This window comes from Saccostrea echinata, unplaced genomic scaffold (assembly GCF_033153115.1).
Source record: "Saccostrea echinata isolate AGI-Se365-2 ecotype Australia unplaced genomic scaffold, CSIRO_AGI_Sech_v1 ptg000002l, whole genome shotgun sequence".
Taxonomy (NCBI): Eukaryota; Metazoa; Mollusca; class Bivalvia; order Ostreida; family Ostreidae; genus Saccostrea; species Saccostrea echinata.
Window position 1 is genome coordinate 20275428 of NW_026889751.1, and position 23878 is coordinate 20299305.

At 34.4% G+C, this 23878-nt stretch overlaps 1 protein-coding gene across 6 annotated transcripts in view; it reads right to left on the reverse strand.

Annotated features, from left to right (window-relative positions):
• Positions 1-23878, reverse strand: part of LOC133174100 (neurexin-1-like) — a 58488-nt gene that overhangs the window by 10830 nt on the left and 23780 nt on the right. For 5 of the 6 annotated variants that reach the window (XM_061309151.1, XM_061309164.1, XM_061309143.1 and 2 more), the window contains 8 exons: positions 21134-21923; positions 15915-16132; positions 15545-15656; positions 15106-15183; positions 13233-13988; positions 12138-12257; positions 11183-11370; positions 10076-10250 (listed from right to left, as the gene is read on the reverse strand). In XM_061309151.1, coding sequence (XP_061165135.1) covers positions 10076-10250; positions 11183-11370; positions 12138-12257; positions 13233-13988; positions 15106-15183; positions 15545-15656; positions 15915-16132; positions 21134-21923 — 2437 coding nt within the window. The remainder of the gene's footprint in view (positions 1-10075; positions 10251-11182; positions 11371-12137; positions 12258-13232; positions 13989-15105; positions 15184-15544; positions 15657-15914; positions 16133-21133; positions 21924-23878) is intronic. The other variant, XM_061309156.1, reaches the window with a different exon arrangement.

Consider the following 23878-nt stretch of genomic DNA (forward strand, 5'->3'; position numbering starts at 1 on the left):
GCCGAAATTCCCAGAAAAAAATAAAGGAATCGGAATTTCCTGGTAATATGCACATCTACACATTGTGTCCTAAATATCTGCAAAAGTTGACGAAATTCTGTGCAGTGGTTTAAAAGGAGTTGTACTGACAAACTGTTCATCTCTATATTCAAGATATGGCCAAAAATCTAAGTTGAAAAGTGCCGAAATTCCCAGAAAAATAAAGGAATCAGAATTTCCTGGTAATATGCACATCTACACATTGTGTCCTAAATATCTGCAAAGTTTGACGAAATTCTGTGCAGCGGTTTAGGAGGAGTTGCGCTGACAAACTGTTCATATCTATATTCAAGATATGGCCAAAAATCTAAGTTCAAAAGTGCCGAAAATCCCAGAAAAAATAAAGGAATCGGAATTTCCTGGTAATGTGCACATCTACACATTGTGTCCTAAATATCTGCAAAGTTTGACGAAATTCTGTGCAGCGGTTTAGGAGGAGTTGCGCTGACAAACTGTTCATCTCTATATTCAAGATATGGCCAAAAATCTAAGTTCAAAAGTGCCGAAAATCCCAGAAAAAATAAAGGAATCGGAATTTCCTGGTAATGTGCACATCTACACATTGTGTCCTAAATATCTGCAAAGTTTGACGAAATTCTGTGCAGCGGTTTAGGAGGAGTTGCGCTGACAAACTGTTCATCTCTATATTCAAGATATGGCCAAAAATCTAAGTTGAAAAGTGCCGAAATTCCCAGAAAAAAATAAAGGAATCGGAATTTCCTGGTAATATGCACATCTACACATTGTGTCCTAAATATCTGCAAAAGTTGACGAAATTCTGTGCAGCGGTTTAAAAGGAGTTGTACTGACAAACTGTTCATCTCTATATTCAAGATATGGCAAAAAATCTAAGTTGAAAAGTGCCGAAATTCCCAGAAAAATAAAGGAATCAGAATTTCCTGGTAATATGCACATCTACACATTGTGTCCTAAATATCTGCAAAGTTTGACGAAATTCTGTGCAGCGGTTTAGGAGGAGTTGCGCTGACAAACTGTTCATATCTATATTCAAGATATGGCCAAAAATCTAAGTTCAAAAGTGCCGAAAATCCCAGAAAAAATAAAGGAATCGGAATTTCCTGGTAATGTGCACATCTACACATTGTGTCCTAAATATCTGCAAAGTTTGACGAAATTCTGTGCAGCGGTTTAGGAGGAGTTGCGCTGACAAACTGTTCATATCTATATTCAAGATATGGCCAAAAATCTAAGTTCAAAAGTGCCGAAAATCCCAGAAAAAATAAAGGAATCGGAATTTCCTGGTAATGTGCACATCTACACATTGTGTCCTAAATATCTGCAAAGTTTGACGAAATTCTGTGCAGCGGTTTAGGAGGAGTTGCGCTGACAAACTGTTCATCTCTATATTCAAGATATGGCCAAAAATCTAAGTTCAAAAGTGCCGAAAATCCCAGAAAAAAATAAAGGAATCGGAATTTCCTGGTAATATGCACATCTACACATTGTGTCCTAAATATCTGCAAAAGTTGACGAAATTCTGTGCAGTGGTTTAAAAGGAGTTGTACTGACAAACTGTTCATCTCTATATTCAAGATATGGCCAAAAATCTAAGTTGAAAAGTGCCGAAATTCCCAGAAAAAATAAAGGAATCGGAATTTCCTGGTAATGTGCACATCTACACATTGTGTCCTAAATATCTGCAAAGTTTGACGAAATTCTGTGCAGCGGTTTAGGAGGAGTTGCGCTGACAAACTGTTCATCTCTATATTCAAGATATGGCCAAAAATCTAAGTTGAAAAGTGCCGAAATTCCCAGAAAAAAATAAAGGAATCGGAATTTCCTGGTAATATGCACATCTACACATTGTGTCCTAAATATCTGCAAAAGTTGACGAAATTCTGTGCAGCGGTTTAAAAGGAGTTGTACTGACAAACTGTTCATCTCTATATTCAAGATATGGCCAAAAATCTAAGTTGAAAAGTGCCGAAATTCCCAGAAAAATAAAGGAATCAGAATTTCCTGGTAATATGCACATCTACACATTGTGTCCTAAATATCTGCAAAGTTTGACGAAATTCTGTGCAGCGGTTTAGGAGGAGTTGCGCTGACAAACTGTTCATATCTATATTCAAGATATGGCCAAAAATCTAAGTTCAAAAGTGCCGAAAATCCCAGAAAAAATAAAGGAATCGGAATTTCCTGGTAATGTGCACATCTACACATTGTGTCCTAAATATCTGCAAAGTTTGACGAAATTCTGTGCAGCGGTTTAGGAGGAGTTGCGCTGACAAACTGTTCATATCTATATTCAAGATATGGCCAAAAATCTAAGTTCAAAAGTGCCGAAAATCCCAGAAAAAATAAAGGAATCGGAATTTCCTGGTAATGTGCACATCTACACATTGTGTCCTAAATATCTGCAAAGTTTGACGAAATTCTGTGCAGCGGTTTAGGAGGAGTTGCGCTGACAAACTGTTCATCTCTATATTCAAGATATGGCCAAAAATCTAAGTTCAAAAGTGCCGAAAATCCCAGAAAAAAATAAAGGAATCGGAATTTCCTGGTAATATGCACATCTACACATTGTGTCCTAAATATCTGCAAAAGTTGACGAAATTCTGTGCAGTGGTTTAAAAGGAGTTGTACTGACAAACTGTTCATCTCTATATTCAAGATATGGCCAAAAATCTAAGTTGAAAAGTGCCGAAATTCCCAGAAAAATAAAGGAATCAGAATTTCCTGGTAATATGCACATCTACACATTGTGTCCTAAATATCTGCAAAGTTTGACGAAATTCTGTGCAGCGGTTTAGGAGGAGTTGCGCTGACAAACTGTTCATATCTATATTCAAGATATGGCCAAAAATCTAAGTTCAAAAGTGCCGAAAATCCCAGAAAAAATAAAGGAATCGGAATTTCCTGGTAATGTGCACATCTACACATTGTGTCCTAAATATCTGCAAAGTTTGACGAAATTCTGTGCAGCGGTTTAGGAGGAGTTGTGCTGACAAACTGTTCATCTCTATATTCAAGATATGGCCAAAAATCTAAGTTCAAAAGTGCCGAAAATCCCAGAAAAAATAAAGGAATCGGAATTTCCTGGTAATGTGCACATCTACACATTGTGTCCTAAATATCTGCAAAGTTTGACGAAATTCTGTGCAGCGGTTTAGGAGGAGTTGCGCTGACAAACTGTTCATCTCTATATTCAAGATATGGCCAAAAATCTAAGTTGAAAAGTGCCGAAATTCCCAGAAAAAAATAAAGGAATCGGAATTTCCTGGTAATATGCACATCTACACATTGTGTCCTAAATATCTGCAAAAGTTGACGAAATTCTGTGCAGCGGTTTAAAAGGAGTTGTACTGACAAACTGTTCATCTCTATATTCAAGATATGGCCAAAAATCTAAGTTGAAAAGTGCCGAAATTCCCAGAAAAATAAAGGAATCAGAATTTCCTGGTAATATGCACATCTACACATTGTGTCCTAAATATCTGCAAAGTTTGACGAAATTCTGTGCAGCGGTTTAGGAGGAGTTGCGCTGACAAACTGTTCATATCTATATTCAATAGGGCTGGGACGATACAACTTTTTCTATATCGATACGTATCTCGATATTTGAGCCACGATACGATATGTATCACGATATGTTTAATTGGTTATAAATTCTTTTTTTTGTATTGAAATGAACAAAATATTTATTCACAAATAAGAATAATTTATTCAAAGAAGTTGTATATCTGTAGTAAAACTGAATTATTTTACACAAGTGGTGTTAATTATTATGTATTTCATATTTATATTTATATTAAGCATATTTATCTTATTTATCCAACCCAAAATGTTCAGTAAACAAAGAAAAACATAAGTCAGAATTTTAGGGGCGATATTTCGATATTTCTTCATATGTATCGATATCCGTATCATCCTCACATTGAATCGATATTATCGATATCTCGATATATCGTCCCAGCCCTAATATTCAAGATATGGCCAAAAATCTAAGTTCAAAAGTGCCGAAAATCCCAGAAAAAATAAAGGAATCGGAATTTCCTGGTAATGTGCACATCTACACATTGTGTCCTAAATATCTGCAAAGTTTGACGAAATTCTGTGCAGCGGTTTAGGAGGAGTTGCGCTGACAAACTGTTCATATCTATATTCAAGATATGGCCAAAAATCTAAGTTCAAAAGTGCCGAAAATCCCAGAAAAAATAAAGGAATCGGAATTTCCTGGTAATGTGCACATCTACACATTGTGTCCTAAATATCTGCAAAGTTTGACGAAATTCTGTGCAGCGGTTTAGGAGGAGTTGCGCTGACAAACTGTTCATCTCTATATTCAAGATATGGCCAAAAATCTAAGTTCAAAAGTGCCGAAATTCCCAGAAAAAAATAAAGGAATCGGAATTTCCTGGTAATATGCACATCTACACATTGTGTCCTAAATATCTGCAAAAGTTGACGAAATTCTGTGCAGTGGTTTAAAAGGAGTTGTACTGACAAACTGTTCATCTCTATATTCAAGATATGGCCAAAAATCTAAGTTGAAAAGTGCCGAAATTCCCAGAAAAATAAAGGAATCAGAATTTCCTGGTAATATGCACATCTACACATTGTGTCCTAAATATCTGCAAAGTTTGACGAAATTCTGTGCAGCGGTTTAGGAGGAGTTGCGCTGACAAACTGTTCATATCTATATTCAAGATATGGCCAAAAATCTAAGTTCAAAAGTGCCGAAAATCCCAGAAAAAATAAAGGAATCGGAATTTCCTGGTAATGTGCACATCTACACATTGTGTCCTAAATATCTGCAAAGTTTGACGAAATTCTGTGCAGCGGTTTAGGAGGAGTTGCGCTGACAAACTGTTCATCTCTATATTCAAGATATGGCCAAAAATCTAAGTTGAAAAGTGCCGAAATTCCCAGAAAAAAATAAAGGAATCGGAATTTCCTGGTAATATGCACATCTACACATTGTGTCCTAAATATCTGCAAAGTTTGACGAAATTCTGTGCAGTGGTTTAGGAGGAGTTGTGCTGACAAGAAAACAGGACTGACGGACTGACTGACTGACGGGTCAAAAACATTATACCCCCCGCAACTAGTTGCGTGGGGTATAATAAGTATAACATTAATTAATTTCCTCAATTCAAGCAAAGTCATTTACAATTTTTGAACTGTATCCAAACACTGCATGCAGCTAAATGAATATGGTTTGCCGTGTGCATTTAGAAATGAACCTTTGGCATACATGTATACATGGAAGTATTCTGGCATGCATTGAATCTTGCTAAATATACGCAATCACAATTTTTACTATTTATTCTCATTAGGCAAGTTAAAATGTGTTAACATGCTAGCACTGTGTAAAACAGAAATGACATGTGAACTGTTGAAATACAGAATGTGTTGCATGCAAAAAGGTGCGTGAGTCACAGTTTACTTTAAGTGATATTAAAGTATATATATGTGTTATAATGAGGTTGATAAATACCATTATAATTTATACACTGTCACATCCACTCTTGAACACATTTAGATATCTTAATTGAATACAAATCAATTTGTACTTCACTCTGTATTATCTGAGGGAAACTTGCAATTGGTCAGAATCAAAAAAAAATCTTTATGAATTCCTTATATGTAAGTTATACTGTACATGTACACAGAACAAAATGAAACTTTACAGCACTATGATATACTTTTGTAACAATTTCATTTCACCCACATGGAACACAAAGAAATATAGGGCATTGCCATTTGACACTTGAAAAAAAAAAATCTATACTAGTATGTCATATTATAATCACTGTATTTGATATTTCAAGTATACTACATAAAATAATTAATATATTTCACTTTCTGCCCCAAAAACAATACAAACAAATAACAAGAAGTCTGTGAGCCGATGCTACATGTAATTAGTAATACCCCTGAGGTGAATATACACTCTCGTGAATCCTATCATATGGCATGCTTAAACTAAGAGTTTGCTAAAATTTCAAGCATCTGCCTTGAGTAGTTACTGAGAAAACTGTGACAGAAATTTGGTACGGACGGACACGCAAAAAAAAGGAAGTTGACATCAGATTTGTAAAAAAATGAATCCCAGCATTTGGCATGACTATACAAAGATTGTGCTAAAATTTCAAGCACCTGCGATGAGTAGTTGCTTTGAAGACTGTGACATAAAATTTTTACTGACAGATGTACAGATAAACAGGAGGTTGAGATAAGATTTGTACAAAAATGATTCCCACCATGTGGCATGCCTAGAAAAAGAGTGGGCTAAAATTTCAAGCAAAAGCAATAAGTAGTAGCTAGAAAACTACACGGAAAATTTGGTACAGACAGACACACGAATAAACAGGAAGTTGACATTTGATTTGTACAAAAATGAATGCCACCATATGGCTTCAAGCGTATATGTGTTGTGTTGTTGCTGAGAAAACTGCACCAAAGAATTTGTTATGGACAGACACACAGACAGACACCAAGGGTAAAACAGTATAGTAACCCCCTCTCCTTCAGAGCGGGTGTAAAATTAGAAGTACATACTTCAATATACTTATTAAAAAATTTGATCAACTACTACCGGTGATCATTTTAATTTGATATTTCTACAACAAATGTTTTATTTTTATTAAGTTAACATGCCAGAAGAAAAAAGAAACTAACTTGAAGTCAATAAAAATATAATCAATCGATTTCAGCAGATACATTAAAAAAAGATTGGAAATTACAGTATAACTTCATAGTCTCTCTGTTCACTAATATAAAATTTTGCTTTCATGATAATGGTTATTCAAAAGAAATCTTAATCATAATTGAAATGCAAAAAATACTGTGCAAAATTTAACACCAAAATTGCTTTTTTAGATGCAATTTTTCAGGGAATAATAGTCATTAATCTCAGTGAGAGTTATCTCTCTTACTAAAGGGTCAAAGAACCTTGACTAATAAAAATAATGACATCTGAAATTTACTCCCAGATTTCCTTAAGTGAGAGCAATTAACCTTCTGCCTCCTACTATGTAATTGTTCTATGATAATGACAATTTTCTAAAAACATAGGTAATCAAAGATTACTAAGCTCACCTCGACAAATGTTATCAATAAGTAAGGCAAATCTCGCATCATATTTTTTCCTAGTTAGTGTACATCCCAAGATTAATATCCATCAATATTAGATTCAGAATCCAAAGCATTAGTCTGGAAGTGTCCATCTCTAGATACATCATCATCAATGCTAATTTGGTTAAAATATGGCTAAAATTCATTCATGTGGAAAATCTAGGTCAGATCCAGAATCCAAAGCAGGTTAGTTAGTGTACATCCCTAGATGCATCATCCATGCAAGTTTGGTCCAGGTAGGGCTTACAGTTCGATGGGAATGGACCTGCTCCAAAAACTTTAACCTGGTCACTCATCTGGAAAATCTAGGTCAGATCCAGCATCCGAAGCAAGTGTGGTAGTGTCCATCCCTAGATGCATCATCCATGCAAGTTTGGTCCAGGTAGGGCTTATAGTTACTTGGGAATGGACCTGCTCTAAAAACTTTAACCTAGTCAATCATCTGGAAAATCTAGGTCAGATCCAGCATCCAAAGCAAGTTTGGTAGTGTCCATCCCTAGATGCTTCATCCATGCAAGTTTGGTCCAGGTAGGGTTATAGTTACTTGGGAATGGGACTTGCCCCTAAAACTTGAACCAGGACGCCGACGCCAACGCCGGGGTTATAGCATAAGCTCATCTCGACTTTGTCGAGGTGAGCTAAAAAGGATAAAAATAAAAATGATCAAAATTCATTCAAATTCAGTTTACCATATGGGGTAAAATTTAACATAAAGACTTGTTGAAGACGAAAATCTTATGAAGGAAACAGTGGTTAATCAACTTTCAGAGTTATCTCTCATAGAAGAGGCTCAAAGCACCTTAATCCATAATGTTCACCCTGGTCAGACTGGTATATGTTAATATCAGCGAGGCTGTACCCAATGTTTCAACTCAACCAGTAGCTTTGAAAATTCCCAGAGACATATTTGATTCTGAGAGGTCTATTCTCACAAAACAGTAAATGCTAATTCATCATACTCTGACCTATCCCAATGGACCAGCCTTTAAATGAATTGTTTTTACAGTAGGTAAACAGTTATCAGAGTCCACAAATATTTACAGAAGACACACACATCCAGCTGAATGTTTTACAAGTATTTTCTCTGCATACACAATATAACTTTCCAAACAAAATCATTAAAATATTGACACTCGATCAAGATAAATGTACACATATATAGAACAAATCTATTGATATAATTTTCAATTTTTCACCAGTTCACTGCTGGAACAAAAAGAGTCAGTGACTGGTGAAAATAATTTAGCAATCAGACAATTTTATACAACCTCAAAATGCCAAAATCAAAGCTTTTCTTTAAATATATAAACATGTATAGACTTGTTCAATATTTTGTGCAGGGATCATGTCTGAGAAAAAAAATTGGTCATCCAACTTTAACAATTATCATGTCCAATAATTATCATAACTGAAAAATCTACTACAGTATACTTAAGTTAACTTAATTCTTTGACATAATTAACTTATAACATAGAAATCTTTTTTGTCAACATAAAGCAATAAAACACAGCAAAAATGGTTAAAGAATATTCTTATAGTTACAAACACCCACATTCTTCACTCAGTACCAGAAAACAAGAGGCCAAGGGATGTATTGCTCACCTGAAATCATCTTTCTCTTTCAGACAAACATGTAGATAAATGAAATCCCCTACTGTACCCCCAGCTTGAAGTTCATGACTTCAACAATTTTAATTTACATTATATTGAAGTTTGATGTCATGTTTACACATGTAGTCTTACAGTTCTTGTACATAACTACATTTGTATGTTTCTGTATAAAACTTTGACACTCTATTGTGTCTTCACATTAGCCCCATGGTAAATGACCTGAATAAATCTAAATCTACACTAAATAGAGATGCTTGCATTTTAAAATTACTGTAACCCTGCTTTTCTTGAGAAGAAGACGTAAAAAAAAAAAACCCCATCTTTCTTAATTATCTCAAACTGAAAAGGTGTGGCTCTTCATTTAAATGAATTTGAAATTCTATCCCCTTCACACAAGGATGCCTTTGTCATAAGTTTGATTTAAACTGTCTCTGTGATTCTGGGGAGGAAGAAACAATTGTGAAAAGTTTCAAAACACAGAGACATACAAACATATGCTGGACAAAATTTGATCAGAAAAGCTCACCTGAGCCTCTCCCACAGGTGAGCTATATGCATTAAATTAGTCTTAACTGGATACAGTAAAACTCAGATACAGTAAAACTCGGTTATTAAGAACTCACATACAAGGAATTCTTGGTTATAAGGAATCTTTAATAAATTCTGTAAAAGACTTTTTACTATGTTTCTTGTATGGATATAAAGAATTTCGGTTACAAGGAAACAAAATTTGAGGTCCTACTGATTTCCTTATAACCGAGTTTTACTGTAAAAGGAAGTACAGATATAATTAAACAGCTGTTCTGTACAGTGTATATATGACCATGTTCTACTTTACAATTTGTTTCATAAAAATATTTTTGGGTGCCCAATCTAGGATTTTACAATTTGCTATTTGTACATGTATGAACTTCAATCTTATTCAATCCATGATACAGACATGCAAAAAGAAAGAAATGTCAAACTCCTTAAAGAGCAGGCAAATATTTTCAGCTCCCATTCCTCTTTGGCAATTTAATACAATATTATATTATTTGATAATTCCCTTATAACTGCATTTGCTTTTATTATTTTATTCTTAAATTTCCATAGTGGTGATCATGAATTGAAGGATTCTACAATTTTCAATTTGTTAACTTTTTTTTTTTATTAATGTACACAGACTTGCAGTGTCATCTAACAATATGAAATATACATAGAGAAATTAAACCAACTTATACGTATATATAGCTAAGTTACCTATTTCAATCAGACCTGCTTCCAGTCCTTCATTCAAGACTATAAATACTTTATATAATGAAAAACTCATAGAAGTACCACTTACTGCTGGGGTTTTTCCTGATTACATCGAAGTCGTCAATTTTTAGTGTGGCTGCTGCCCCATCACGTGTTACCCTGACGACATGGTAGTCACCATCATTAACTTTGATGAAATGGTCTCCAATAGGAATGGTCATCTGTGATCCCATGTTATAAGAGACGAGCACTGCACCATCAACCTTAACAGAAGAAAATCCCAAAAGTTATGAGACAAGCATTGTAACATCAACCTTAACAAGAAAATCCCATGTTATAGGAGACAAGCACTGCACCATCGACCTTAATAGAAGAAAATCCCATGTTTTAGAAGACAAACACTGCAACAGCAACCTTAACAGAAGAAAATCCAATGTTTTAGAAGACAAACACTGTACCATCGACCTTAACAGAAGAAAATCCCATGTTTAAGAAGACAAACACTGCACAATCAAACTTAACAGAAGAAAATCCCACGTTACAGGTGACAAGCACCGAGTTATCAACCGTAACAAAAGAAAATCCCATGTTATAGGTGACAAGCACTGCATCATGATTGATCTTAACAGAAGAAAATTTCACATACTAGAAATTTTCATACTAGATAATTTCAGTGCTCATAATTTGTTTAATGTACAGTAAAACACACTTGAGTGAATTGCCAGGGATGAAGAATTTTGAATTGTTATTAATATAATTCAATACATTTCATTAAGCTCACATTCTAAAACCACAGGGAATGAAAACCACTTTGCTGTAAATGTGAATTTATTATAAGAGCGTGTTCGCTATAACCTTGTTTTACTGTACGTACTCTGAATTTCACACTGATATTTTAAATTTAAAAAAAAAACTATTCTAAACATTAAAAATTAACTGAGTTGCACAATGAATTTTCTTTTTAGATATAGTAAAATGTGGTAATTAAGAACTCGCTTATAAGGAAATCTTGGTTAAAGGAAATTTGTTGATAGTAATCCACTAGAAGACTTCGTCAATTGTTCGTTATAGAGATTTAAATAATCTTGTTTATAAGGAAGCAAAATTCAAAATCACAATTATTTCTTTATAACCAAGTTTTACTGCAATGATTATTAGAGGGCCTTAATATTTAGAAGTTAATCCCATAACTTACAATTTCCACTTCTAGGAAGTCTGTCCCTGTCTCACTCTCCACACGGAGAAGAGTGACCTGTTTATCTAGGTCAGGGGTCGTCCTGAATCCGAAGGCCAGTCTATCACTGGAGCGGCTGGGGAGGGAGTTTGGGGGGAAATAGTAGGTGATCAGACCTGGGCCTGGACCAAACTTAACAGTCTTGCTCTCTGAAAAACAATAATAGACATATGCTCTAAACAAGGAACTCAAGTTTTACTTGTAGATGCTCAAGTTTTCTGTGGACATCTTCTCACTAAATATTGCAAAGAATTTACAGGAAATGATTCATACAAACATATACAATTATACAAATAAAAGAAGAATACAAACCCACTTGTAATGCTATAATGAGATTTCATATGAAAATCTGCAAGTTTATATCTTTTTACATTAATTCTGACTTATAAACTTCTATGTTATCTTTAAATAATAAATTTCTTTTATGTGTTATACTTTGTGAACACGTCTGTCATTAACATACCTTGTGAACATGTCTGGCTGGTGTAGGAGGTCATATCACAGTCACACTGGTTAACATACCTTGGAAACATGTCTGTCATTAACATACCTTGTGAACATGTTTGTCATTAACATACCTTGTGAGAATGTGTGTCATTAACATACCTTGTGAGCATGTCTGTCATTAGCATACCTTGTGAACATGTCTGTTATTAACATACCTTGTGAACATGTCTGTCATTAACATACCTTGTAAATATGTCAGTCATTAACATACCTTGTGAATATGTCAGTCATTAACATATCTTGTGAACATGTCTGTCACTAACATATCCTGTGAACATGTGTGTCATTAACATACCTTGTGAGCATGTGAGTCATTCAAGTACTTTGTAAGAGCATGTGCATCATTAACATACCTTGTGAACATGTGTGTCATTAACATACCTTGTGAACATGTGTGTCATTAACATACCTTGTGAACATGTCTGGCCGGTGTAGGAGGTCATATCACAGTCACACTGGAAGCTGTTCCACTGTTCTATACAGTATCCTCCATTCTGACATGAGTCAGATCGACAACTATTACTGGGGCCTGTTATACATAGAAAATATTAGGTACAATTCTATAATTATATATCTATATCCAAACTTTTCTGTATATTGAAAGTGGGGGGGGATCAATTTGGTGAGCACAAGTCAGATTTAAAAAAAAAAAACAATCCCTGCATGGAGTTAGTTTTTGAAAGATTTTGTTAATTAAAGACATTATGGCTACATTACAAATGCAAAACATTTCATCCTTATGTACTTTATAGTTAAAATAAAGAAATGATCATCAGAATAGGTCATCCATAGCAAAGATATCCTAACTGAGTTTGATTTATTCATGATGTGGTCAAATGTCAACTCTAATGGTGGTGAATGTAATTGAATCATCTCATCCAGGTTAACTTATATGTAAAATTGGATGAAGTAATCATATAAAAGCTAGGCCATCCTCAATAGTGATAAATATTTTACACCAATTTCAAGGACAACTCCAATGATGTTATTTGAAAAGTCTCATATTGATTTACATGTACCTATTTGTGAAGTAAGGAAAAAATTGAAAAAGCTCATACTCACTTGGGATATTTTCTTTTTTTTTTTTTGGTAGCCAACCTTAAGGTCATACACATCTACATGTTTGTCTAGTTCAAATACATTGGTGGCAGTTGAAGCATTCTCATGATTTACATTTGTGTGAAGTTTAATATAAAGATGATAATTAAACAGGGCCATCTTCATAAGAAACAATCTGTTTCATTTACTATCTTCAAAGTTGAACTTCATGGTGGCATTTACCATGACTGTGTGAATACAAGTATATTATCCTTAACAGAAATTTTTTTAACAGATTAATGTCAAGGTCAAAGGTCAGATGGGAGGAAGAATGACAGTACACAATCAATCCAGACACTTGACTTCAGTTTGTAATTTGATTAATATAAATAGAATGGTAGACAGTTCTAAAAACTGATACATATATTTCCCATAGTAATCAAACCGCTATTGTTTTTACTGTTACCTTGACAACCTTCTTCCACAGCATAAATCTTCAGAGCCTGTCTCACCAGGTTAGGGCCCTGTCCGTTGAAGTCTACGGAGGCCATACACCCCTGGAAGCCATGACGGGAAGAGTACGGCATATTGTTGTACATGGATTTACTGACTCCTCCAACATACAGATTTCCAGTCAGATCCAGATGCACGCTAGTTGATCCGGACAGGTCACTGATGGTGGGGTGTTCATCGTCCACTCGGATCTGCATCTGTTCCAAGCCAGGTCGTTGTATGGAGACCAGGTGCCACTGGTTGTCGTTGAGTCGTTGTTGAGTGTTGACCACCACCCTCTGTGATCCACCCCCCATATTAAACAGTAAATGAAGATACCCATCCTGCAGCTCAACAGCTATGAAGTCCTGCCCCTGTCCACCATTATACATTAACAAACCATCTGATTCTACAGTCTTAAACTGGAATGAAATGGAAAACTGATTCCTGGCTTGTAATTTTGGAAGTGCAACATAAGAATCTTTTGATTTAAAAGTCACAGTGTCTTTCAACACTGGTTTGTCACTGTCAAACTTGGCTGTTATATTGACATTTGGAAGCGAGTTTGCCTTGGCGAGCTGAATAATCTCTTTGTTGTTAAAGTACAGTTGTTGCATAGATCCCACAAATCCCGGGATCTGGCGTAGGTATAAATCATCTAATGGCATAAGGCTTCGTCCAGCCTCCATCTGAAGAAGGTTCATAGACTGCTGCACTCTGGGATATGTGTCTAAAGCAACAAAGTAACTATATTTAAAAATTTATTAAAATCAACACAAATGTTTGAAATTTTGCTTATTTGATTATATATCTTTTGCATGACATTAAAACCGTATTTATCTTGTATTATCATCATATTGTAGTACATGTATATGTATCCCAGACCACTGCAACATTTTTATTCTTCTAAATTTATAGCTTTTTTCTATTTGACTATATCTTGGGATTATATTCACTCATTTTTCCTAAGAATTAAAACTAAAATAGTGTACAGTGATCACAAGTTGTTTGAATTCTTTATGTTTTACATCTATCAAGGTAATTTTTTCAGTCTAAGATATAGCTTTGTCCTATTACTTGTACATTCTCATGCAATTTTTCTCTCTCCAAAATCTTAAAAGGGTAATGACAATTGAAATACATTTGATGAACTATTATACAAAAAAAATCTTAAAACTTATTTGTATGCACAGTGGCACATTTTAACTTGCATAATCTTTTCCAACTCAAGTGAACATGATGTATTATCTTTAACAAACATAATGCGACATTAACACAATATTTACCATGCAGTCAATCGTTACAGCAGAGGAAATGCAATTATTGGAACTTTTAATGCATAGCAATTTAACAGCATAAGGCAACACTGTGTCGATTATCATGAATATTTGCAAATTATTAAAGATTTGATATAACCAGCAAGACAATTTAATACTTCTCTCCAATATTTGAAAGCACTGAGAAAAACATATCAGCTAGTATTGAGATGCTGAAAGGGTGAAGTGACTATTTAATATACTGTCTGTGTACTTGTCTTTGTAGTCAAAAATTGGCATTGAATAATAAATACAGGTCAACAGCATTTGGTACAGTGCTACTGTATGATCTATGATTAAACATATATACTTCATGAATTATTTTGGTCATGATTCATGGATTTATTAAATTAACTTACAATGCGAAACATGTTAATTTCACTCAAATTAGTACACAAACAGTAATTAGGAACTAGCGAAAAAAGTTAAGAAAAAAGAGGAAGAGAAAGTTACGACTCTCCAAGGGGAAGGAACTGTGTAGGAGGAACGAAGTGTAAGGGTGCCTCTAAAGGGAAACACACACATAATTACCAGAAAGCATTGGGCCAGGGGAACCTAGCAACAAGATTTTTATGTTCATGACCTTCACATAGGAGGAAGAAAACGCTACTGAAAAATAGAGAAGAATAGATCAATACAAAGTCTGCCTAGAAGGAGTTAGATCACCGGTCTGGCTGCTAAAGCTACAGACTAATGTGTCATGTTCAATCTTTACATTATTACTGCTATTATCTGATTTCTGTAAACAGACAAGGCTTAATATGAATTCCTCATGGTTTTTTTTGGTTTTGTTTTTGTAGCGAACAAATTTTGATCTGGTTATAAAAATGACTCAAATAAGGAACGAATTGATACAAAGTAAGGCATTCTAAAGGAGTTTGTTATTTTTAGGATTTTATCTTAGTTGATGGTATCTATTAACAGTGCAATAAAAAAAGATAAAATTAGCGTGAATGGGACATTAGCATACCTGCACTTGGATCGTTATTGTCCACTTTCAGAGTGACTGTATCGCCGCGCCGAGTAAAGTACACTGTGTGCCAGTCACCGTCATTTAGTTTTTCTCGACCAATTGTCATTTGCTACAAAAACCGTATTTTACTCTTAGCAAAACCTAAAATTATTTTCTTTTGTTGTAGTATTTTAAATAGTTTAAATTTCAATAAAATGTCAAAAATAATTAACAATTAAATTTTACATTTAATAATTGATATGAAACTCCTTTTTAAACTTTATATACACAGTCATATAATTCATGATTAAAATCAAATACAAATATACAGTTACTAAGATTTTTGTAGAAGATAAAATTCCATCCCACAAATACTTAGATCCCCCACCTCTCTCTTTCCGTTGATGTTGATCTCAAGTTTGAGTTTTCCCCTGTCTAGGTACAGCATCAATGAGTCCGCGGATTTCTGGGAGGAAGTCACCAGAAGGAGTCCAGATTCTCTCTCCGTCTGGAACCGGAGAGAGACATCCTCCACCTCGGTCTCAGACTCCTCGGGAAACACGACCTTCATGTACTGACCTCCATCAAAGGATAGGCTGGCCGCCACTGGAATTAAGCAACATATTTTTTGAGAAGTTTTAGTGTAAATTATTCAAAGTTGATGATTTTTAAAAAATTTTTAATTTGTCATTAAATTTTGAAAAGTATTATAAAATTCAGACACTGTGTTATATCAAATTCATAGTACTATTTTTTGCATGTTTCATATTTCAGCAGCTTATTATATTATACATGTATATAAGCTCTGTACATGGTGAGCTTAGATTAATTCAAAATAATTATCAAAATATAAATATGATTTAATGATATGATAAATGTAAATGACTAAAGAGCTTAAATTTGAATATACACTGAAATAATTTAAACTTTGCAATATTTCTCTGTACCAAGCAAGTTTAGTTTCTAAGCAGTCATGTTTGTCTTATGATAGTTGAAAAGATATACTCGTATTGATTCAAGATTATGTAACATTTCTAAGAGATTGGAATCTAATTGGCTCAAATAGTCTAACAAATGCCATACCATTTGATTTCTCTTGATTTCCATACCATTAAGGGAATCAAACATTTCAACCTCTGTAATGTCCCATGTTCTCAAGTGTCTTAATCAGCTTTACCAATACATTAGTACACATGCAATTTGCTGGTTCTATAGAATTATAGTGGGTGTATGTAGCTTTGAACCTAGATTAAACGGACATCAATATAGTTGAAATTGTGCAGGCCTAATTTCTATAAATACTAATACTTGAAGACCTAAGCATGATCTCCCATTAGGGCATTGACTAGTATTTTTACTCCTTTGGTGTATATAATTAACTTGCAATAATTACAATAAATATAACTCCATAAAAAATTTGGTTACCATATTTGGCTGAATATAATACACACTTTTTTTCTAAAATAATTTTCTGTGAGAAAGGGGTGCGTATTTTACACCACAATGGGATTTTGATAGGTTTTTCTTTCAGGTGAAACACGGCTGTCATACTCACATACCGTAGTACCGTAACCGATTCAATGGGTGTTAAAAATATTCTTGATACAAGCTGACTAATTCATGGACATACCAATTTCTTATAGGCCTGAATAAGTTATTTTCAGGCTACCAAAAAAAAAAAAAGAAAAAAAAAGAAACTAAGTGCTAGGAATGGAATTGAAAGACATTATTCACTGGCAGACATGAAAGTTCTAGAAGACTGCAGCATTCTAAAATTAAATAACTGTCTGTGTTTTTCATTGGTAAGTCTTGGCCTACACCAAACCTCGGAGATAAATCAATAATGGAGATGGGGGAATACTTTGTTAACCAATTTCCATATATTTTGTAGATTACTAAGAGATTAAAGAAAAGCTGACAGAAATAGGAAGAAACCTTTAGAGACACCCTGTAACAAGACTGTCTTTGTGAGTACATGAGAACTTGGAACAGACTTAATGGTCCTATCTGGTTCCTTGTTCAAACCTCAGCACTAACAATCAGCTAGAATCAGATATTAAATAGTACATCCTCAGAAACTGCTAGATTGGATAGAGTACATTTCAGCACTGATTAATCTTCTGAATCTCGGACAATTTTTCCCTGCGTTGACATTTAGGCATTAGAAGAAGAGGATCCTAATATACAGCTAATGGGGATGGAAAGGGCATTAAACCAAATCAAGCCTACTAAACAGATGCCAAGTCTCTGATTTGATGCAAATTCCGCTTACAAATTTGTTGTTCTGAGCTGCTAATGAGCAGTATAGTGGAGAGTTCTGGTATCTTATAAACCACAATTCTATATAATCTTGGCATTCAATATCAAAATGGGAAAGATGGCCTGGTAATTTTTCCAAATCAAAGATTTATTGTGAAATCTAGAATTTCTTCTAAAATCTACATTTTATAATGAGGGTTATAATAATTACACAACTACCTAAACCCAACTGTAGATCATGTAGATGTATTACTGAGAAATCTTTTCTTCAATGTATGTAATCATTTGCTTGGTTCATTATGAGTTATACATTATTCTCATTCACAATATCTAGGATTAATATTTCAAAGTACAAAAGCCTCAAATTTCATTCCAAATTTATGTGGAAATAGCAGTTATCAAATCAGATATCTCCAATGATCCTTACCAATGTATTATTAATTAAGTATTCATTAAAAATCATCCTCAAAAACTAGATGTATGTCCATGTCATATTCATGGCACTCCTGGTACAAAAAAAAAATTCCTACCGACTTTCAATAAAGAATCTTGCCCAGGATTCATATGCTGGCTATATAGACTTAGTGACTACTGTTTCACAAACAATTGTCACTTGTAAATGGATACTTCTTCAGAATCAGCCAATTGATCCAGAAATGAAATCTACTGGGAATTCTTTATTTTGGCAGTAACTATCTTTTTGAACTACATCAACAACATCTATGTAGGAGCATTGTACATTTTCTGTGTTAATTAATGGTTAACCTTATATAGAAAGGACCTTCACCCATTCTGCTCTCTGATCAAAGCTGTTGAGCTTCAACCAGTTTAAACTGTAGGAATATGTCACTATGATACTTTCTACTGTTTATTTTAAATTCTTCAAAAATATGCACAATACAGATGGTCAATGCTTTGGGGTGCACATTCAAATTCTCTCCATGTTCCTTAACAGTTTCTAATTCATGAAACAAGAGGCCCAAGGGCCTTGAATCGCTCTTCTGATAAACTGTACAACCTATCACTTCTATTTGAAGCCTCCAAGTATCCTGTATATTTAGATAAACCCTTGAAATTCCAAAGGTAGGTCATCATGATCTACATTTTAGATGAAACACTCTGGGAACCCAAGATGATTCTAAGCCAATTAGTACCTGAGAGTTGGTCATAGTGACCTACTTATCACTTGTCATTCTCTGAGGACCCAAGATGCATTAACTAAGTTTGATGATTCTAAGCCAATTAATACCTAAAATATTTTCAAAATTATAATCATAAAATTTCAAAAGTAGGTCATAGTGACCTACTTTTCAGATGACATACTTTGAGGACCCAAGATGCATCAACTGACAAAGTTTGATGATTCTAAGCTACCTGAAATATTTAATTAAAGCCATAAATTTTCAAAAGTAGGTCACAGTGACCTAATTGTCAGTTGTTGTACTCCAAAGACCCAAGATGCATCAACTGACAAAGTTTGATGATTCTAAGCCAATTAGTATTAATTAAAGCCAAAAAATTTCAAAAGTAGGTCACAGTGACCTACTTTTCAGTTGACGTTTTTTGAGGACCCAAGATGTATCATTGTCATTGTGACCTACTTTTTAATAAATATGTTTTATGGCCCCAAGATGCATCATCTTACAAGTTTTATTGATTCTAAACCTCTCAGTATTCGAATTAATGACCTTAATTGTTCTGAAAAAGATTAGCCATAAAATTCAAAAAGTAGGTCAAGGTGACCTACTTTTTAGTCGACGTACTCCGAGGACCCAAGATACATCAACTGACAAAGTTTGATGATCATAGGCCTTAAATTCTTCAAAATGTGCCTCTAAATCATTTTGCAAAATGATGGCCACAAAATTTAAAAAGTAGGTCATTGTGACCTACTTTTGAGTCAGCATGATATGAGGTCCTTAGATGCATCAACTGACAAGATTTGATGATCCTAGTCCTTATAGTAAGCAAAATATCAACATTTTAATAAAATGTAATTTTTGGTCATATTTGAAGTGACCTTGAGACCACACCCTTTGCCCCAGGGTAAATCCCCATGCAAATTTTAATTTACAACATATCCTCATCCTTTTGTGTAAGTTTTGTGATAATCTGCCCAGTGGTTCTTGAGAAGAAGATTTTTTAGCAACCAGTACTTTTGTTTCTATTTTCCTAATTATCTCCCCTTGTTTAAGGGTCACAAACCTAGTTTTAATATAAACTGAAGCCCTTGGGCCAAGGATACCCTGTGACAAATTTGACAATAATTGGCCAAGGGGTTCTTGAGTTATGGCCCATATCCTAAAAAGTTTACGCACACCGCACAAATGGACATAGCATTAGGTCTTTGAGCCTTTGGCTCAGAATAGCTAAAAAAAAAGTCGAACAGTTTTGACCCTACTGTTCTGTGTTACTATGATGATCCCCATAACTGTACAACCCACCTGTTTAACAGGTCGAGACCACTAGATTTTCTGACGTCAGCATAAATTTGCATGTAAATTAGCTATCTGTTTACTTTACCCACTGATGAATGAGTCGCAATGCATTATAGGCTACTACAAGTACTCAGTTGTGTTGAAAAGAAAGGGCAACTTGAATTGTCCCTTGGAAACTCATTTTCAATTCTTTTTGAGATTTATGAACAGAAATATTAAAAATGATGTATAATCTTTCATTTCTATGCTCACATTTACAAAATTTGATTTATGAAGCCTTATATCAACTTAAAATACATCGGCCTATAAACAATTGTTCAAAGAGACGTAGATGCTATCGTGTCGATAAAGCATCGAGTGTTTTTTTTTTCACATGATATACGTGTACATATATAGTTTTAGACAGCAGTACAAGGTGCGCAATTATTATTTAATCCCTCAATATTTTCAAAATGTTTTAATGTACATGCAAACCTCAAAGCTTTAACTAGTACGGAATTTGAAGCAACTATTAATCATCTAAAACAACTCCAATATTAAATGTGAGCATGGAGCAGTGTCTTTGGAATATAAGCTTTCAATTTCAGCCTTATAAAGTAAAAGAGAAGCTCTACGGTTTTTCCAGTGACAAAGTAAATATTATGCAGTAAACCGACGAAAACCACGCATCGCTACTGAATCGTAAACAAGTAGTAGACTGTCATGCTTTGGGATTCATTCAATTGATTGTAGAATGGGTGTGACGAAAACATCGTCACGTGTTGAAAATTGTCTTCCATATAAGGTAGTGTACCCGACCTGTTTAACATTATGTCTGTACTGTGTTGTGTAGTACTCACTATAATTCCCATAGCTGTACAATAGTCACCTATAAGACTTAGTATTCTCTTTTCAGAGATTTTTCACTCACCTGACTGACACTGTGTGCCCCTGTGTGAAGTACCCCGACAGTCACACATGTATCGATTCCACCCCTCTGAGCAGACCCCTCCATTCAGACATGGTCGAGTCAAGCACTTGGCCCAGGGTTCAACCTTGCACTCATCCCCAATTCCCGACCGGCTGTTCTTTCTTGCCACCATCAAAAGGTCCACTTTATTTCCATTTACCACTAGATCTTGCATGCATCCTACATACCCATACCCCAGGGTCCCTGCCCAAAGGTCCTTAGGAATGTCATCATTAGAGGTTCCAAAACCTCCCACATATAGCTCCCCGTCCAAGTTCAAATTTGTACTATTCCCTGGCACTACGTAGTCTTTTGTTTCATTGTCCAGTGTAAAAGAGCCCGATTTTCCAGAAGCATAGTGTTTCAAGGACACATGGTGTTGCATTTTATCATTCACTTTTGTGGTAATTCTATCTTTGAATGCACCAGAACCTAAATCTATAATAAACCATAAATAACCATCAAATATCTCGAAAGCAAAGAAGTCTGAATTTCCTCTGCGACTATTGTAAATGACCACTCCTTTGTCCTCACTGGTCTGGAATGTGAATGAGAGGGTGGCCCCCTCTCTGCTTACCTCCCATCGAGGGAGGGGGATGAAGGACTCAGAGGTTGTGAAAGTAATGGGTTTGGTTTCCACAACATCTTGACATTGGTTGAAGGTCATTGCTCCCTCCACTTGGACAAAACTATTTTTGGTGGAAGCCATTTTGCTCAGGTCAAGCTTTAAGCCATCAGCGGTGTAAATAACCTATAAATATTGGAAAACCAGTACATAATGTAATATTTCACGAACTGAACCCAAGCCAATGGATCTTGTATGACAATTTAAGTTAACCTCTGTCACATAAATACGGAAATGGTTTCCAGTTGTCTAGGATATTATCTTATCTAGGATTATTTCTGTCATTATTTTGATGTAAGATGGAGAAAAAGTGACAGTAATATACTGTTCTAAGACACAGAAGACTAAATAATCATTCGAAATAAATAGTTTTATTTGAAAATGTGATACTTCATTTCTTTTACAAGTAAATTATTAGTGGCAAATTAACAGTCCAGCGTTAATACAATTCCAATGCTGCTGTAAATTTTTGTGACCTTGACCTTTACATATGACCGTTATCTGACAGGAACCTCTTGACTGACTGTACATAACTTCTTTCTATCCTGCATGAAGATTTTAATTTTTTTTTCACAGATAGAGTTATGGACATTAATTAAGGCAAAGCTAGATCAGGAACAATATATGTGGTGATCTTCGATCTCAAGGGAACAGAAAAGGAATATAATGATGTCTCTCTCAATAGAAATAAACTATTAGCCAAAACAAATATTTGATGACTGAAGGAGCCAGTAAACTCTCTTTTTTACATTTCTTATCCAATTATCAGGAAATTGCATCAACTTTATCAGGGAAAACATCGATTATTTTTACATAGATTGTGAATTCCATTGAGCTGACATTCTTTAAACACATAAACCCAGTTTAATCTGAGAAAAGTTCTTCAAAAACTGTACATTAAAGGGTTGTAAAATCTTCACAGTAAACATTACATTAAAGGATTGTAAAATCTTTTCAATAAACTGTCACGTAGAACAGAAGCTGATGAGCACAGAGACAGTGTTATGATCACCATACAAGCAAGTCAAAATGACAGGAACGAAACTACGTTCTCCGGAAAAAAAATCAATGACTAAGATCTAACATTATTACACAATGTCCGGAAACCTTGTCAGTATGTAGCTCTACATCGGGGAGTTTTGTCCCCGATACTCTAAATAGATCAGCTAGCGGCAGGCTTATAGGCCTATTTAAGCCCAGCTCTCCCAAATTAAAACCTTCACATTGCACGTCACTGACTTAGGTACATAAGATATGAACACAGTGATTTCTTCTTATTGTTTATGACTAAGACATTGAACCTGCCCATCGTGTTCAAAAGTTTCAATTCTGTTCAAGTGCATATACCTTTAATAAAATGGTTTAGATGAAAATTAATAAAATTCTTCGAAAAAAATGGAATCTGTTGTTGTACCAATATTAGGGATGGGTATCACCAAAAATTTTGTATCGCGATATATATCACAATTTTTTTCTAAAAAATAACACGATACTTTTGCACATAATTTTTACTATGAATTTGAATGAATTTCATAACTTTTCTAACAATTATAGTGCGAAAACATTAATAACTTCACTTTTTTTTTTTTCATTTTATTTACATATAATTAATAAAGCATGTTTGGATGCTAGGATTCCTTTGTTTTACAACCGTTTTACAATTCCTATAATTGAACTTCAAGAGTTTGAACAAAAAAATTAGTTATTCCTGGAATTAATAACTACATACTGAATACCGGAATTTTAGTCTCTGTATCATAATAAAAAAAATCACGATATACCGATATACAGATAAAATCGCACATCCCTAAGCAATACGGTTGCTAAAATCATTTAATTTTTTTATTTATTTATTTTAAATATCATAAAGAGAATGCTGATGATAGATCAAATAACAATTTGGCCTTCAATTATGGCAGTATAGACTTTCTAAAAAAAGACAAGACTTCTGATCTTCGGAAAAGTAATAACCTGACTAGGTTTCCAATTAAATAAAGATAATGCACTTTTATTTGAATAAGAGATTGCAACAAATACCACAAAGCAATCAAAAAGGTAATTTTACGCCTTTAAAATTAATA